Below are 18,173 nucleotides of genomic sequence, written 5' to 3' on the forward strand. Positions count from 1 at the left end.
ATCGATAAAATTCCGCCTCATCGGAGAATCGGGTGACCCGAGCGAGCACTTCCTCGGTTTACATAAGTGCGTGGGGTGTGACATTTATGATATTAATCATCGTCAGGGTGATGAAGCTTCATTGCGGCGATATCTCGTATACCGCAATGACACCCGACGGACACACCATTAGGTACACTTGTGCAGTAGGGGGAAAAATATAAATCAATTTATGAGGTTTTGGGTGATGGCTGAAAATCCAGACGCAAAACGGCACTTTGAAACGCACATTAACGGCGTGCTCGCGAAATCAAACGCTAACAACGATGGAGGCGTGTCACCCGTCGTCACGGGTCCGACAAAAGCAGAACAATATGTTGATGCTAATGACCGACCCGTCATTCAACTTCCTCTGTATTTTTTGCGTTTTTTTTTTTTTTTTCTCCATCCGCCTTTACAACCCGCAATTATCACGTCTGCTCGCTGAATGGAAACTTTTTCCCGGGCACACTAATGTGCATCGCATCGTTTCTTTGTGGCACTTTTTAAAAGCCACTATCTGCTTTTGGAGTCTGCTATTACTCACAGTGACTCATTTGGTGCATCTTTTTAAATCCAAGTAAAAGCAAGAGCAGAATATAAAAGTCGCTTACAAAATAGAAAAAAATAGATTTGCCCGTGTTTCGATGTTGACTTCAAGTCAAACATTTGTTTACAAACCGGCGAATTTCATTATTGCGGGTGTGTGTGTACACACACACACACACGTCATATTTCCGTGTGCCCTCCGGCCTGGCATCGTTGTAAACGGAGACCTGCGGTTTGCGGCGGGCCAATATTAGTTAAGTATTTATTTACCGATGCAGCCCGGCGGCGTCCCGTGAATTATTCATCTTCCTCGCTCGCGGGGAGTCTGTTGGCAGCAGAAAGAAATCGATGCCAAACGATGACGGGCGGTAGACTGCGGCAGGTCGCCTACCTGCAGTATCTACGCTAGCCGCCCGTGTAAAGCGATCGGATCTGCTGATCGGAGTCTTTCCCTTCGTCGTCTCCTCCTTCCGCCGCTGTCAAACAGCGGACAAGACGGTAACTCGGCACGCTGCTCGCCACTTTAGATGGAAACATGACAAAGATGTGCCAAGATGGCTGCACTCCATTTTTTTTATTGATTTTTTAGGGAAGGCTGGAACGGATTGACGGCATTTCCATTCGTTTCAATGGGGAAAGGGAATTTGAGTTACAACGATGGTCCCGGATCAAACTCAACTCACATTAAGCAATTGTTCCTTGATTTCTGCCTACTTCTCCGTGTCTGCTTTTATTTCGCATCCATCACTCAGCCCCCTTCCGCCACTTGAGGATCCTCTCCAGACCGATGGAGACAAACGGCGGCGAGATAATTGAGCGCTAATGCGAGCGACTTGGAGATGAATGAAGACAGATGACGAGCACTCCCCCTCTCGCTCCGGGACGTCTCGCGGACAAACTCGATTCCCGAGTCCCTTTTTTTGTTTCTAGCGAGACCTGAAATTGGCGACTTAAGTCTGACTGGAGTCACGTCATGTGGATCGAGCAGGCCGCGCTACGACAACGAGAAATTGGTGTTGAGAGGGAAGTGAAGGGAAGGAAAAAAATTGGGAAAAGCAACGGGCGTTTTCAATTATATTCCAAGGTGCGGCGCCTGGAGGAGACACAGGGCAGAGAATATAGCGACGATCCATCACGCAGACACTCGGCTAGCGCTGTCTGAGCAAAGAAAAAACGCAAGTGGTGTAGAAGATAAAAGTAGGAGACTGAACAAGCACGCAGGAAGTTAGAGGTGACTTGAGATACTTCAAAGCAAGTCGCTAACTTCAAATGTTTGTATCTCAAATCATCATTGCTCATTGAAATGAATGGTAATACTAGTAATCCGTTTCAGGCTCCGTGAAAAATCCAATGTCAAGAGCGCTCCAGTAGTGTTGGATAAAAAAATTTAAATTACTCACTTATAATTCAGATTTGGCCGATTGATTACAAAAATAAATAATTAATAATAAACAATCATATCATAATTAAACATAATTGTGTGTTAATGTCTTGCTAGCAATAGCAGTTCAGAGATTTGGTTTTACCCGCACCTTCTTCGTCTTTGGCCATTTCCCTGCTCTTTGCAGTGATTATTTCTGTTAATCGGAGCGCGGCGGCAGATAATTGACCCAGCGCCAGTCCTCCCGCTCATATTCAATTCATAAAGCCCATTTCATTTATTTTTGCTCCCCGCTGATTGAGATGATGATCACATTACATCGCTCCGCCGGCCTCAGAAGATGAGAAATGAAGATTTAGGAGGGAAATTGATGAGTCACCTTCCTCTAAAAAAAAAAAAAAAAACGCCCTCAAAGTTTTGAAGCGGCTCAAATATTTTAAGGAGCATTCTTAGATACTTAATTGACCCTCGGAGAGCTTAGGAATCAAACAAATGGACCCTAATAGGAAAGAGATGGTTCCCATGGTTGATTTAACTTTCAACTGAGTAACTTTTGATTTATTTTTAGGTTAATTCAGATTGTTTAAAATAAAAAAAATGAATTTTTTTAAATTCTTCAGCCTCAACGACTAATGTCCCGAAGCAATGTGCAGTCACATGGGATGCAGTCACCTGGGAGGGCAAAGCATGCTGGGAGGAAACGAGGGGGGGTGGGGGTTTGGGGGTGGGGGGGTTGTAGCATCATCAATCAACACATAACGACAGAGGGCATGCTGTCAATGCCAAAATGGAAATAAACACGACGATGACAGTGAGTAAGGGGAACGGCAGCGCATCTGTTCGTCTGATTTGTCCAATCAGACGTTAGCGGACGCCGCCGGTGAAGATGGCAGTGGTGGCGGTGAGGGGGGGACGCGGGCGGGGGGCAAGTGAGGCAAACCCCCCCCCCCGAAGACATGAAATGGCGAACAAATCAAAAGATGAAGTAACCTGTGGGCATGTGTAACCTTCAGCGTGTCTATTTGAACATCATCAATCTAGCCATCCGTCCATCAAGCTATCAATCAACCTCAGGTTGTTCTTCTGGTTTTCAACTCGTAACTTAAGTTACTCGTATTCCGAGGGCACAATCGGGGCCTAGAAAGCTGACACGGCGATTCAAAGAGATCCTAAATAATCATTTCCGGCTAAATCGAGTCAAAATTCCGCTTGGGAATGGTTCCCGGACGCGCACACACACGTTCTCCGGAGGTCCCGGCGGAAACTCGGTTAATACGCGCCACCTGTGGGTCACATCCCATTTGTCAAAGCTCTGGGTGCCCGCCAGAAGACCGCCAACTTGCTGAGCACGCACTTTAGGGGGAATGGACACAAGCGCGCCATCTGGGCGCCGCTCAGGTAAAAGCGGTGCAAACTTGTCACCAACTGTCAAAGAATTCGGAAGTGTCGCCGACTCCGATGGAGGTGGGGCGGAGCACAAACGGATAAGTGCCAAGGTGGAGGTAGCGCTGTTTGGTAATTGGGCTTAATTGTTGGAAACACTGACCCCCACAAATTAGTCATGTGCGCATAATCGGATGTGTGCCGCTGGAAAGGCTAGAACCACATCTAATTACGTTGGCCGTATTATGCTTGGACCGCACGCACACACACACACACACACACGGTGACATTTAAATATCAGTTTAAGGTTAATGCGTCTCCCCGGCAGATGGATAAAACTCTCCTAATGTCATTGGGCTCCAGCCACATTTAAAATGACAAAGCAAGCAGTCGCGTGAGCGTAACAGGCACAAGTCTCGTTTGAATTATGGAAATTCTGATTTAGGCGAAGAAAATGTCGAGACTTCCCGGAACGGATTAATCACGAAAATCCAGTCATCAATTCCGCATTCCCAACAAGTCAAGTCCTCGTTGCAAGTTTTACACTAATGACGTCGGTACGTAACGTTGAAATAATGGATGAGCGGGCGGGGGCGATGCCCCCCCCCCCCCCCCCCCCCCCGCCTGGCGTCGGATCGGAGCGCTGTTAACCGAGTCGCCGACGTGGACTTTCACGCCTCAGAAATTAAATCATCAGCCGAGGAGGCGGCCGGGAGCAGAGTGGGAGCCACCATTAGGTTAATGAGCTGTGAAATGAAATGTATTCCTTCGCACCCCCCCTCCACCCCCTCCCTCCCCCAAGCCGCGGCCCACACGCGGGCCTAATGAACTTGACTCCGTCGCCATCAATTACAAGCAGTCTCGCCATTTTACTACCTGGACTCAAGCACCGAACACGACCGCACTTAGCGGCAACATGGGCGCCTTGTTATTATTATTCACAGAAAGCGTAGGAAGCACAAATTAATTAGGATGTTCGGAATACAGCACAATCACACACACACACACAAACAGATCCCTACGCTGTTAGCTGCCAGGCCAAGCGGTTTTCAGATTTTCACCAGAAGGGGAACAATTGTTTGGACAGCATGTGAGAATAATCCCATCATCTGGACCCCCCTCTGCTCATCTCGCTTAATCCCGCACACCACGTACAAAATGCACACACAAGTCGAAGAAAGTAGAACTGGAAACTGGAGCTGACACATACAAGCGCATCAACTTTGACCCACCCTATCGCGCTCTAAAAATTGGGCATTTAATCGGCGGGACCAACCGAGTTCAACTTTTGTGTCCTTCAGGGTTCTGAAAGAAGAAGGAAACAATAAAGAAGTAAACGGGCAGATGCTGCGAGGCCCGTCTGACAGTTTGGCGGGCAATTACAAACATCTTGTCTTCAGGTGCCCTTAACAAGCATCGCAAGGAGGGCAGGAATGTTCTCATCCTGTGAGCGCCGGTCATGGTTGGACTTTCAAACTAAATTTGGAGTTTCAAGCAATTGTATCTGATTAAAATAATCGTAAAAAAACCCTGACAGTAAATATATACAAAAGGAGACATTTTAAAAAAAATCAAAGTCGACATTTTCCTGTTGCAAGTGTAACATCCTGACCGGAGGCCTGCCCCGTTTGTCACGTCTGTCATCCGAATCTGCGCGGGGCTGACATTTTTGACGGCCAGCGCATCCGAAGGGCAAAACACCCAGATAAACTTGTTCGCCCCCTAAGCGTTTTTATCGTGTCAGGGTAGGGGCGGAGGGGGGGGGCTCTCTTGTCAGCAGCGGCTTCTTTACTGCCAAGTCTGTCGGAATGAGCGAAAGCGGCGCGGGTCGGGCTCGAAACGTCAGCGCTGGAAAAATGCCAACGATAGTGTGGCGGGAGGCCTAAATCATGCGTCCGGGTTCGAGACGAGGTTCGAGTTTTGCTTTCCAACGAAGCCTAGATTTTTTTTATTATGTCTTTAAAGTGTGATTCGTGTTTCAAACCAAATAAATCACAACATGGACTAACTATCCTAGCTAGCTCGGGATGCTAATGCTAACTATAGCCTTGTTTTAAGACTTATTAGCACCAGGACTTCAAACTCAAGCAAAAAAAAAGAAAGGTGCAAGAAAATCAACATCTAAAAAATTCACGTCTACTTCCACGTCGGATGAAAGCGGAGCAGCAGACTGCGCCGTACGCTAACTCGACATGAAGGCTGCTTAATAATACGCCCGGCGTAAATAAAAGAGCGTGCGAGTGCTTTTTACAGGGCGTCCCGGGACTCGCCGGGGCCGTTCCTCGGCCATTCCGCTGTCAGTTACGGTTGCTCATCCGACTCGGGCCTCGGATGTGGTGGGACGGCGGGACTGTCAAAGCACATGATCTTTTAATGGAGGGATGGCACGCAATTTTTTTTTTTTTTTTTTCAATCCTTAGTGGAAGAAATAATATGAAATAAAGTTTAACCAAATGAAAACAAAATCAACATTGGCCAATTAAGTTCCAGTCCCTCAGGATGGTTTTCATGAAGCTCAACAAGGCCCGACGCGATGCAAAATGCAAGATGTAAAATATCGGAATATTGAACATCGGAATAGATGTTGGCGTAGTGATACGGCGAGTCACCGTTCCGATTTATTGGGCTATTTTCCAGCAGCGCAACAGCGCTTAGCACTTTGTTGATCCCAGCTGTGTCACCTCCAGCGCTATCTGTGTAATATTCATGACGAGCCTGTCTCGCTCTCGCTCCGTGTCATGTTCCTTTGTTCGCTCTCATTACGGCGCTGTCCTGAAAATGACAAGGTACAAGAGCCTCTCTTTTTTTTTTTTTTTTTAAGTCCCACATCCATTTCCTGTGAAGTAGCAGAAGAGGATAAAGAGCCCAATGAAGAGATATTATTGGTAATGGAGGTTTTGTCAGCCTTTGCTTCTTTCCAGCTGTTTTTACAGATATAAAAAGCATTCAAATGAAATTTTTAAATGCAAAATTGCAAATTTTCATAAGCTCACGGCAGTGTTGAGTAAAAAAAACTTTCTGGGTGGAAAATGGGCGGCGAAAGGAATGATCAGGGCTCTCATTCGAGTGCCGTCAGCCATCTTTAAACGGGACAGTTTATCAGCCGGGATCGAACGCTTGTCGATAGACGCTCATTTGGCTCAATCTATTTTCCCTCCTTCTATTTATCTCACCAAAATAAGACGAGGGTTTCAAAAAGGAACCAGGCTATTCGATAAATATCGATTGCCAACTGTGACACAGTCGCATAATGTTATTTTTAAATAAAGGAAAATATATTTAAAAAAGAAACTAGGCTAAGGAAAATATATTGTACATTATAAAACACATAATGACAAAGTAATCAAATAGATGTAATGTATTAAACAGATTGTACGTCATGATTAATTCATTGTGGCACTTTCTGATGTTACTGTCTTGGCCACCAGGGGGCAGTATAACACTGGCGTGATGATTAAATTAAAGAAAAGTTACACAAATACTATTAGTAAACTCACTCAATCAACCGCTCTAAGATTGGCTCTTCTCGTATATATATATAAAATTAAAAAATGACTAGAAATAAAAGGAAAAATCATCCAGGGTTAGCCTTTGCCCTTCTACCATCTTCTTTGTCCGTAAATGGATTCATGCTAAACAAGCGAGTTCTTACAAGAGTCCATTCAATCCGTCCATTCCGATCATGTTGAATGATCAATGCGGCGTAGTTTGAGTCGCCAAAAGCCAATGTTTGGCAGCCCCATTTGCACCAATCATTATCTCGGCCATTAGCCGGCGTATTAGCTACCGGAGGCACGTCTAAATCAGCAACATATAGACTTACAAACTCACACACACACACACGGCAGCCAAGTCCATTAGGCCGCTGCGCACAAATCAAGCAGGAAATAGAAACCCGGCGGTGAAAATGAATATATGCAAAACAGCCTGAAGTTGCTTTTAAAACGTCAATCCCGTAAAAGCACGGATTTTAGAAAGAAGATACGATCGGGACAAGAGGGAGGATGCCATGTCAACAGGTAAACAAAGACGCTAAGTGGACGACTGACTTGGCGGAAATGCAGTCGAAATGATCCCAAAAGTCAAAGTGATTTAAAGGCCAGGAAATCCTAGCGTCACAAGATTTTTCCAAAAGCAAAACGTGTGCCTTGTTTTAATAAAGGATGCAAAACTTTGGTCTCTTGGGTGAGTGTGGCGTATCGACACATCAGCCACGATAAAAAACGTCCGTGTAACAGATTTACTTAGTTGTTTAATTTCACACTTGATGGGTGGGCAGGCACTCCCGAGCCACAACTATTTGTATACAAGCAATTAAAAAGTCAATCTTCCGTAATATGTCCGCTTTAAAAGGCTCTCCAACGGTAACGACCGTCGGGGGAGTCTCGTTAAGAACGATGGTGTCGGCGTGCGGTTGTTTACTTCGGCTAAAGTGAGGAGACGATTTGATGCGAGACGAGAAAATGGACATTGCCAACACGCACACGAAAAAAAAAAGTGGACATTAAATGGCGGATATACATTGTGGTGAAGTGGACTTCAATTGCTTCTCTACCCGGCTCCATCTTTTCATTTAATTTTTTTTTCCCCTCTCGACACTATAAATGGACTCTCAGCTATCAAAAAATGTCACATTGTTTGTTTTAGGCGGTCTATCATGGAGATCCACAAAAGGACCCCGAGAGAAAGACGAGGCAAGTCTCGGGATCTTTAGAAAAGTCATTGTATTCATTAGTGTGAATTATGCATGGCACAAATCTGAATGGGATTGTTAGCTGTCCTTTGTAGTTGGATTTGAAAAGGACAAAACAAGCACACAGATGATCTTTTTTTTTTTTTTTTTCTCCTCTCCCCCCTCGCTCGCTCTAGCTGGATGGCAGCAGCAGCTCCGCGGCTTACAGTCGGCACCATCTGGACGGGCCTCGCCAGCGCTCGCCGGAAGGTGCGGTAGAAACACGTGATCCGCGTCTGTTGTTTGACTTTACGGTCAGCTTTATGTTGACGTTTAGGCTTGACAAGTTTTATATATTGTGTGTGGGGGGGGGGGGGTCTCAGTCAGCAAAAAGCACATATGGCACCATTAATATGAACACTCTGCAGTGCTGACACATATTAGATGTGCTAACATGGCAAGTGGTGTCGGTGCCAATTCGCAGGTACGGTTGGTTCTGATCCAATGTGATTAAAAAAATATACATAAAAAAAAAAAAAAGATATATAAGACGGTTTCAATTACTCCTGGATGAATTACGACTGAATATAAAGACGGCGGGTTTTATATGACTATGATGTTATGGTAATCTATAAAACGATGTGCGCTATGACAAAGTTTCTTACAACGGTTTATAATAACGTGGCTTTATTTTTACAATGATGTATTTAATGTATCTCCAATTTTTTGGGAATTTGCGCAAGTGCACCATCTGTGTTCCGAGACATAAAGCAAAAAAAAAAAAAATGACATTGGAAGGCAACCCGGGGAGCGCCTGCCCAACTTAAAAAGTGAATTAAGCAAAACAAATTGTGATTAGTTTGGCGCCATTTTGGACTAACATTTCCACTGATGTTGCTTTGGGCTCGTTGATTAAAAACAACACCAAGCCATCTTTGGGGGAAACGGCGTGGAAAGAAGTACAAATTATTTCGAGCGCAGATAGAGATAAAACAATTGGTTGGTTGCTTGGTTAGTTGGTTGGTTGGTTGGTTGGCTGTGTCTGCCAGCTGTGCTCGCCGCCACCCCTCTAATCCGCCGCAGAACAGCCGGAGGCTTTCCAGCGCAATATCACATTTTCATAATGAGAGCCAATGAGCTGTAAATCCCTGCTGGTGCGCTTTTACACAGCCGCATGAGGTTAACACTACCCGGCATTTTATTTCTAAAAGTGGAAGGGAAAAAAAAAAAAAGAAGGCTTTACCTTTGACCAAAGTGGAGACTTTTGATTTTTTCTTAATTACCCTTCAACTAAAATATTTTGCTGGTGTGGTGTCTGAGGAGATTAGAGGAAAAATACACAAAAATGACATTTAAAAAAAACAATTCAAAAAATGAAATCACAATTTTTTTGTCTTAAAAAGTCCGCCATTTTTTTTTAAAGAGGTCAATTTCGGTTCCATATTTATCTGCTTGTTTGCCCAATTTCATCTTCTATGACAGTTTCCTGAACAAACAAGACTTTCTTCTCCCTCCTTCCCTCCTGCTGTGATCCATCTGTCCGCCTTTCCTCTCACTTCCCACCTCTGTAATTCCGACTCCCTAGGCGAAAATGGATGGCGACGCACCTTTACTTCAGCTCAAGTGGCTGGCCCAAAGAGCGAGAGCGCGGCGGCGGAAGCGGGAAGAAGATGGTAGATGACAAAAGAGATGAGGGCAGATATGACGGATGGACGGAAGCGAGACGGCTGTGATGGAGTGGAATTTTCGGACGCGGCAGGTAGCGGAGAATTAACTGCGAAGGCCCGACACACTTGAGTTTGTTCTCCCCGATAGAATTAATAGTTTTTGGGTTGTTTTCAACTCTCTGTAATTCCAGATTGATAATTTTTTTCTGTGTTCACTCCTTAGTGAATGAAACTTGTCGAAAAATATCTCGGTTTGTCTCCGCAACGGCCCATTGTGGTTTTTTTTTTCCCTTCCCGCCTCCTCTCGGTACTCCACGCCAAGACTAGCAAAGGGTGGCGGAGAATGAATAGCGATCTATGTTTGGCTTTCACGTGCCAAGAGGGGAGCATTAACCTCCATTCATCTGCTGATTGGCCGCTGCGACGCCGGATCGATGAGGCTGTTTTTACTCACCCGGCAGGCCTTGGCCGGAAGCCTTTGGCGTATTGACGACTTCTACCGCCACCCTGACAAGTCCGCCGGCTGAAGTTAGAAATGGTCAAAATAAGCGAGTAAATGGAAGGAAACGCTGTTTGTTGGGATTTATTTAGATTTATTCCTCAATTGCTTGGCGATTATTTTTTGATGTGTTCATCATTATTTATTGATATGTTTTCAAACTATGAAAACACACGCACTGAAACGAACAGGGTTCGCAAACGGAGCCCTGGAGCACACCGCCGCCGCCACGATCCAGTCGTGACTTTACTGCTTCAAACTTCCCTGCCCACGTCTTGTATGTTTCGCTACGCTGGCGGAATTGTCACACGCATCAAACGTGTTTTAAAAAAAAAAAGTGTCTCATCTTCACTCTCTCCGGCGGGAATGTGGCACTGTGTTATTATCCCGAGTGGTGCTCTTCATTGGCGCTCACATCCAAAGATGCACTTAGACGGCAGCGAAAGCTTTTTCCACGCTTTGCCTCGGCAGACGAGGGAAGAAAACCGAGGATGGGAGGGGAGGAGCACCAATGAAGGTGGAGGGAAACGGCTGCACCGCCGCCCCGACCACATGACTGCCGTTGACATTTGCTTTTATTACCTTTTGCCACTTTCCCCCCGCCTCTCCATCATACATCTCGAAAGCTGCAGCCGCCAAATACACCGATGTCCATACCGGCGTAGCCTAGCTTTTCATTGCCAAGTGTCACTTACAAAAGAGTCATATCTCAGAAATAAAAATCAGATTTCCATACTCGTTGCATGAAGTAGATCATATTGGCGAGTGGCAAGTTCTTAAAAATGACAGCAAACTTAATTCCCATAAAGGGCTGACTTGAATGTTTCTTTGATTCCTAAGTGCTACATAAATAATAGAGAGCAACAACACCAAAAAAGTAAACCCGCCGAGTGTGAAATTGGGAGCCACTTTCATAATAAAAAGCTATCAGGCCGCGAGAGAGAATGTGCTAATTACTTTTAGTGAAGGAGCCTCTTAAGCGCCGTGTTCATTCGCGCTTGCTATTGATTAGCAGCTTCTCACAGTTCACGTTGCTCTTTTATTTTCTGTAAAAGTGATTTTATGAACCGCGACAGAGAATTAAGTCATTTATTTTTCTGCCGTTAAAACCACCAATGCGCCAACGCGCTTTTTGTGTTGAATTTTCATTTTTCGGGAGGCTTTGTAGTTCTTTATAATCACTGCCATGAAAACGGTATTTTTTTTGGTATAATTTACCACGAGAGAGACAAAAGTGGAAGTTGGACTTACTTTGCGTATTCTCGGTTGTCGTGATCGCAGCGGGAGTCTTTGTGCTTCTCCCAGTCCTTGCCGTGCTTGCAGGTGGTCAGCAGGACAATGTCGTCGGCGTTGTGGATGTGATACAAAGCGTTTCTGGTCTCCGATCCGATCCCTGTTAGATAGCGCTTGCCTTTGAAGACCAGCAGGTAGCGCCTGGAGGACGAGGAGGAGGTCGGCGAGTCTCGGGCCGAGGCGCCGTCAGCGCCGCCCGTGCCCCCTGCTTTAAGTGGGTGGTCTTTCGAGAACAAGGGGATGGAGATATCAAAGTTGGGTCGAAAGTTGGCCACGTTGGCGCTGGCCTTGGCCAACATGGCCTGGCCCACCTCAAAGCCCAGATCCTCCGTGTAGTCCGGCCAGGTGCCGGAGTAGAGGTTAAAAATCAAGTGGTTCCTGCCGTCGTTCCACGTGGGCAAACTCTGAATCCGCGTCCTGGCGTTTTGGACAAACTGGGGCGACAGACGGTCCCTGTCCAGGGTGTCCACAGCCAGGACGAACAGGCAGGCCTTCACGGGGTCCTCCGTGTGGAAGCGAGACTCCTGGATGGAGGAGAGGATCTTACGGTAGGTGGGGGAAATCTCATCGCCTCTTTGCGGCGGGTAAACGTAGACGCCAAAGTGCGGCTGGCAGCGGGCAAAGTCGAAGCAGGTTTCCATGCGGCAGCGTTTGTTCTTGTAGAGGTTGTCACGCACCGAGCGCCGCTCTCTTGGCGAGCTGTGCTGGTGGTGCACCTGGGGACCGTCCTCCTGAAAAGTACATGGAGAAATGGCTTCAAGGATGCATTTGACAAGGTCTGGAATATTTGTGAAAAATTCTCAACACCATGAGTTGACTACACCTTCCAGTTGGAACCTTTTACTGTACCTCCTGCTCTCCTCCCTCAAGGTAGGGCGCCAGCAACTGGTTCAACTCGGTCCAGTGTGCTGGCTGTTTGGACAGGCCCCTATGAGGCAGTGGCGCTCTGGGCCGGGCCCGGTCCGCTTCCTGGCTCAGGCTGTACGACTGGTGCTGGTAGTAGTCGGGGTACTGGGGCAATTGGTGGCGGTGGTGGTGCCGCTGCTGTTGCTGCTCAAAGTCGCCGATTTGCAGAGCCCACATGTAGACCAGGAAGAGAAGAGCGACCCCCACAGACACGAGCAGGTACCGCTTCTTGGCCTGCATGTGTGCTGTGAGGCGGTGGGGTGGAGGGTGGGATCAGGAGGAGGAGGATGGAAAGGGGACGGAGGAGTCGGGCAGGTAGGTGCAGGTCAGGTGGACTCACTAGGATGTCGCCTTAGCCACGCCATGGCACGTGGGATGTGGAGTCACTAAAGATGATTGGAAAATGTCAAATTAATACAGTGAACCAATTACAAATATGTAATATTTGTATTTATTTTTTTTAAATTGCAATTTCTAATGTGTTGGGTCAAAACATTACAAACAAGCGTGAAAATTCAATTGCACGTTTTGTTTCTTTAATTTATTGTACCAAAAATAGATATTCAGAACTCTCAATTAGTTTAGCATACTTTCTATTCTTAATAAATATCCATAGCGTGTCAAGTTAAACATACAGACAAAAGTTTTAGCGTCAATGACGTCACAGAAGAGGACATTTTTTTTTTTTTTAGTGCCTACCTGTACTAGGGAACACCTGTAGTCCCGGCAAAGGTTGGATGCTGCTGCTGTCGAACCCGCAGCCGGCGCGTGCATTCCTCCGCTCCCGTGCGCGCGCACGCGCGCAGCTAACGAAGCAGCAATTAACGCGCACGCGCAAGTTCACGCACGCACGCAGCGTCGTAGTCCGCGGAGCAACGCCGACGCCGTCGCCGCCACCACCACCACGACGACGACACGCCGTCGCTCCTCCATCCGGCTGGCAAACTTTTTGCTTCTTACTCATCCGTGGAAGACGTAACAAAACGGGACGCGCGTCCGCGCCGCCGGCACCGTCACCGCCTCCTCATCCCGCATCCGTCCACACGCGTCCATCCCAGAGCAAAACAAAATTCTAATTTGTCACTTTTAGGGGGAACCGAGTCCTCATCCTCATCGGAATCCGGAGAATCCAGTTACCGCATCCACTTCACGGTCCTGCCTTGATTGACAGGCGGAGCGGATTGCCTCGAGGAATGTAGACGCGCGCGCACATGCGCGCCTGAATGCGAGTCTTCTTTTGGATCAGAGCAGCAACCAAGAACCACCACCCACCCCCCAAGCACGTGAGCAAGGAGGTGCGATGCTCGTGAATCTGCACCGTTCAGTGGGGAACTTTTTTTTTTTTTTAATTTATATATATAAATACACCACAGCCCTGCGCAGCAAAGTCCTTTAAGAAATGTGTGAATTTATCGGTAGGTTAGCGTGGCTTAACTTCTCTGATGATCAAATTAACAATCTTAATGTTAATAATAAAACAATTTGTTTTATGTACAAGAATGAGACATTTTCTAGAATCTGCTGCACGAGACTTTTTCCTGAAAGAATTTTTCATCACCTTCTGTTTATGGGGTCATCCATTAAGCTCTGATTGAACTTTGGACTGCTCCCAGTTTACGCTTAAAATCTGAGTTAAATAGACTCAGTTAAATGTCGCCCTCTTGTGGCAACATTTTTCAAGGCCTCATCAGTGTCTGTTGTGCCACTTCATTAGGTACACAATCCATTTAGCATCAACAAAGATACAAATTTGAGTTGTCCTAAAAATCCTTTCAACTTATTTGAAATAAGAGTAAAATAAGAAGATATAGCCAGTACTTGCCAAACATCTCTGCAGCTTCTTGTTAATGTTCCTGTAGATGTCATCTCAATCTCTCTGTACATTTTTCATGTGAAGATTTGGAAGTTATGGCAGATTGTTGTCACCTGAAGAATATGGAAGATTCTTGTTACATGGAGGCTACAACTATTGCTTGCCGGATATCACTGCAGTTTTTTTTTTTATTATTCTGATTGCTCAAGGCATTTTTTGCAGAAAATAAAAAGACAAGAATGATGACGTGGAGGAAGAAGGGTTGAAGGAGCAGAAGAGTCTGGAGGCTTTTTTGGCATTTCAATTATCCAAAAGTCCCTCCTGTGCACCGCCGCCTGTCGTCCCGTCAGCGTTAATGTTTTAATAGCGCGGGAGCGCGCGTGGGTACGCACGCACGCACGCACATTTTGATTTATAGCCTCAGCTGCGCTTGGCCGACTAACCACGCTGAAATATTCATGCCATATTTATCCACGTGAATGACGCTTCATGCATTTGCAAGGAGGGGGGGAATTAGCGCAGTGAGAGCGCCGCACACCGGTCCCAAGCTTGACGCCTCACACGTCATCGAAGCCATCAACGTGACACCCAAACTCACACCTGACTTGCTTCGTTTTTATTTAGATAAGTGTATTTGGCACCTTGAGTGTGTGTGTGTGCGTGTTACAAGCCAATACTTCCAAACCTCCCTGAGCACTTTGAATGTGAAGAATATGGCAGATTGTTGTTTTGTGTAGGACAAGTACTTGCCAGAAACGAAAAAAATGCTGACGTGAAGCATATTGGAGATTGTCGTCATATGATGTGATCACTTCTTGCCAGATCATTTCTAGCGAGAGCTCAGCAAAGAAGCTCCGACTAAAAATGCGTTCCCGTCATACGCTAGCGTTCTTGTAATTCACGGTGCTATTGGAATTCCAATGAGGGGGGGAGGGGGGGCTGTTATTATTGATCGGACCGGCGGCGGCGCAATAAATCTGCGAGCGCTCGGTACGTCCGAGCAAGAAATGAATCTTTGATACAAATGAGCGTCATCGCTTCTGGCCTAGAAAGTCCAAATGGAGATCAAATTGAGTCTTAATTGCCTTCCTCGTGGTTACATCACAAAAAAATGTCTAATTCTGCATGGAGAAACTTTTTAAGTCTGAGGTCATATTTAGAAATCCAATAAAAAATTTTAGGAACATGTGATATGATCTATGAATGATCTAATAATGCGGTTAGCTCGTCTAATTAGCGCTAATTGACGGATGATTGACGAGGCGTAAACACTGATCGATCGGCGTCTGCACTGGCACGCTTCTCGTCTGTCCTCTGATTCATCCATTTGTGCCACCTCCTCCTCCTCCCTGCACATTTAATACTTGCAGTGTGACGCCTTGGATGTAAAATGATATAAGGTGTCAAAATGAAAGAAAGGAAGAGATAACATTTTTTTTTTTATCCCATGTCAAGTTCTGTTATTTACAAAAAATGATGATTCATACTTTATAAGAAAAAAAGTGACGATTTTGGTGTAAACCTTTGAGCCCGCTCGGTTGTCCGAATTCACCGCACAACAAAGAAAGAACGATACGAAGAATTTTGATAACATCTGCCGGGCTCACGTTTCGTACAGGAAATGACTTTTCCCCCTCGTCATCGATTCGTCTTCTAAGATCACCCCCACCTCGTCAGTCGGTGGATGGATGGGTGATGGATAGAATGAGTCGGAAGCAGGATTAAAAATGAACGCCTGTTATGCCGGGAAACATTCTGCAAAGGAAAACAGAAAATAAAAACCAGATTTGTTGCAAAACCTTTTCAGCATTTTAGGTTACCTGAGCAGATGTCGTCCAGTTCTCCCAGCTCCTCCTGCACTCTGAGGAGAAGAAGGTCCTGCAACATCTCCTGCTGTTGCGCCTCCGATTCCACTCCGAGGATTTGCAGGTGGTGTTCCCGCAGCCTCAGCAGTGCGCGACCTAACATGATTTACCATTAAATTACAAAAAAAAATCTGTTTTTGCTGAAATATATACCTGAGATGGCATGTTTCATCACGGCCTTCTGGAGCACGCCCACTAAGCTGGGATAGCACTTTTCAATCCACTCCAGCACATCCTTCACCGACCACAACGACACCCGCTTGGATGCTTCCATCGCCATGACTACGGCATCAACCAAAATGACAATCATCAGTTGACGTCAACATAATCAGTCTCAGTCATCATTTTAAACATTCATGACATTTTTCCGGGTATTATTATCATCGTGCGTCACGGTAAGACGGCGATTGATTTTCAAGGCGACCCGACTCAAGCAATTTGAGGAAGCTGAGGTGAGAGGTCAGCAAGAAATAACGATAGGTCTACAATCCATGCTCCGTGTCAGCACTCTTGCTCCAACGAGGAGCCCGATTGATTTTGACTATGTTACACATGAGTGGAAAGGTCCCGTTAAGTCCTTTCCTGCACTGGACCGGTCCCAGAGACAATTTTTATTATTCAGGATTATGTTAATAAACTATTTTCAGTTTATATGACTAAAAAAAGTATAGGACAAGCAAATATTGAACATGCTAATAGATATTTTTCACTGTCCCCACTTGAGGAAGCGTTAAGTTAGCCTCAGGTGCTAGCAAAATTGGCCGACATGGGACAACATGAAGAAAAAAACAGACGGTGAAATCTGCTGAGGAGGAAAAGTCCGTGTTTGCTACAACAAATCCTCCCGAGGGGGGAAAAAATAGCTAAATTGTTGATGTGACCTTTTCAATGTAATGTAGGAATGTCATTTCCTGTGTTAATTAGAGAAGCCACAGTCACACAGGACTCATTGGCATACATTGTGAAAACATTTCAGGATTTTAAAAGTCAAGGTGGCGTTAAAGAAACCAGCTCTACTTGCTTTTTGTTTTAAAGGAGACTTATTATGCTTCTATACCATTTTCCACAATTGTCATGTTTCTAATAACATCTGTTATTTTATTTCTATATAATGCATATGTAGATGTCATGTTTCTGTAACTGTGACGTGATAATTTTGTGTCATTTGCATAAAAAAGGCAGATAAGTAAAGATTTTGTGCTGTAATTTTACGTCCATTTTTTCTTACCGATGCAATGCCGCCCTCTTGTGGGACGTAAGGTTTACTACAATAAAGAGTTTTTTAATACTTGTTACACAAACGGTTCTTGCGCTATATTTTAATATACTTTATTCGGTTTAACTGTTTAATCCTCTATCAGACACGGAATATAAATACTTTTATGATTTCTGTTCATATAAAAACTCAACGCCCCATTCGTTTACCTTGCGATGAAGTCCTATTTGACAACATTCGGTCGTGTTAGGGTGGTCAAACTAGTTGCCGAATTGATACAATTTCTATCATATTATCGTTTGTGTTACATTTTCGAACTTTTGAGCGTTTTGAAAATAATACGACCGAAACTACGCGGTTTTTTAACAGAAGTCTGGTACGCCCGCCAACTGCGTACGGAACACAACTCGAGCTTTCAAAGTCGTAGTGGCCCTTATAGTTCAATAATTAATTTATAAAGATGTCTTTTTGTGTTTTTACCTTCTTCCGTGTGTCTGCGCGATGGCTGTTTTATTCTTTCAAAAAAAGAAAAACGCCTGCTTGCCTCAACTTGTCCATGACGACCACCTGGCCTTGAAAACCTTCATCAGGTGTGTTCAAGTGTACTGGGAGTTTACAGTTTCAAAATAAAAATAAATCAATAACATTTCTGATTGTGAGCAATCTTTTCTTAACTCTACTAGTTAATCACAGCAGGATGTCACTGCACGCTCCTGGCTGCTAAAATCTATCATTTGAAAACCAAACTCGAATTTTAAACACTCCTTTGAAATCCTAACCCTCGTTAAAAACACTACTTTAAATTAATTAAATCAAATTTCAAACTTCCTCATCTGAATATTATATTGAATAAATACAAATATAGATCAATTGAGTCAATAAAACCACAGGTACATAAATGCCATGCACGC

At 45.1% G+C, this 18,173-nt stretch overlaps 1 protein-coding gene across 4 annotated transcripts in view; it reads right to left on the reverse strand.

Annotated features, from left to right (window-relative positions):
* The window catches only part of LOC125990392 (exostosin-1), a 33,843-nt gene extending 15,959 nt beyond the window's left edge, over positions 1 to 17,884 (reverse strand). Inside the window, exons 1-8 of one of the 4 annotated variants that reach the window (XM_049757522.1) lie at positions 17,743 to 17,884; positions 16,200 to 16,328; positions 16,002 to 16,142; positions 15,789 to 15,936; positions 13,068 to 14,294; positions 12,709 to 12,754; positions 12,312 to 12,613; positions 11,421 to 12,193 (exon numbers count right to left, since the gene is read on the reverse strand). In XM_049757522.1, the coding sequence (XP_049613479.1) occupies positions 11,421 to 12,193; positions 12,312 to 12,613; positions 12,709 to 12,733 (1,100 nt within the window). In that variant the 5' untranslated portion in view covers positions 12,734 to 12,754; positions 13,068 to 14,294; positions 15,789 to 15,936; ... (1 more) ...; positions 16,200 to 16,328; positions 17,743 to 17,884. Of the gene's footprint in view, positions 1 to 11,420; positions 12,194 to 12,311; positions 12,614 to 12,708; positions 14,295 to 15,788; positions 15,937 to 16,001; positions 16,143 to 16,199; positions 16,329 to 17,742 lie in introns of all 4 variants that reach the window. The other 3 variants (XM_068649348.1, XM_049757521.1, XM_049757523.1) reach the window with 3 other exon arrangements.
* Between the last annotated feature and the right edge of the window lie 289 nt (positions 17,885 to 18,173).

This window comes from Syngnathus scovelli, chromosome 20 (genome assembly GCF_024217435.2).
Source record: "Syngnathus scovelli strain Florida chromosome 20, RoL_Ssco_1.2, whole genome shotgun sequence".
NCBI lineage: Eukaryota > Metazoa > Chordata > Actinopteri > Syngnathiformes > Syngnathidae > Syngnathus > Syngnathus scovelli.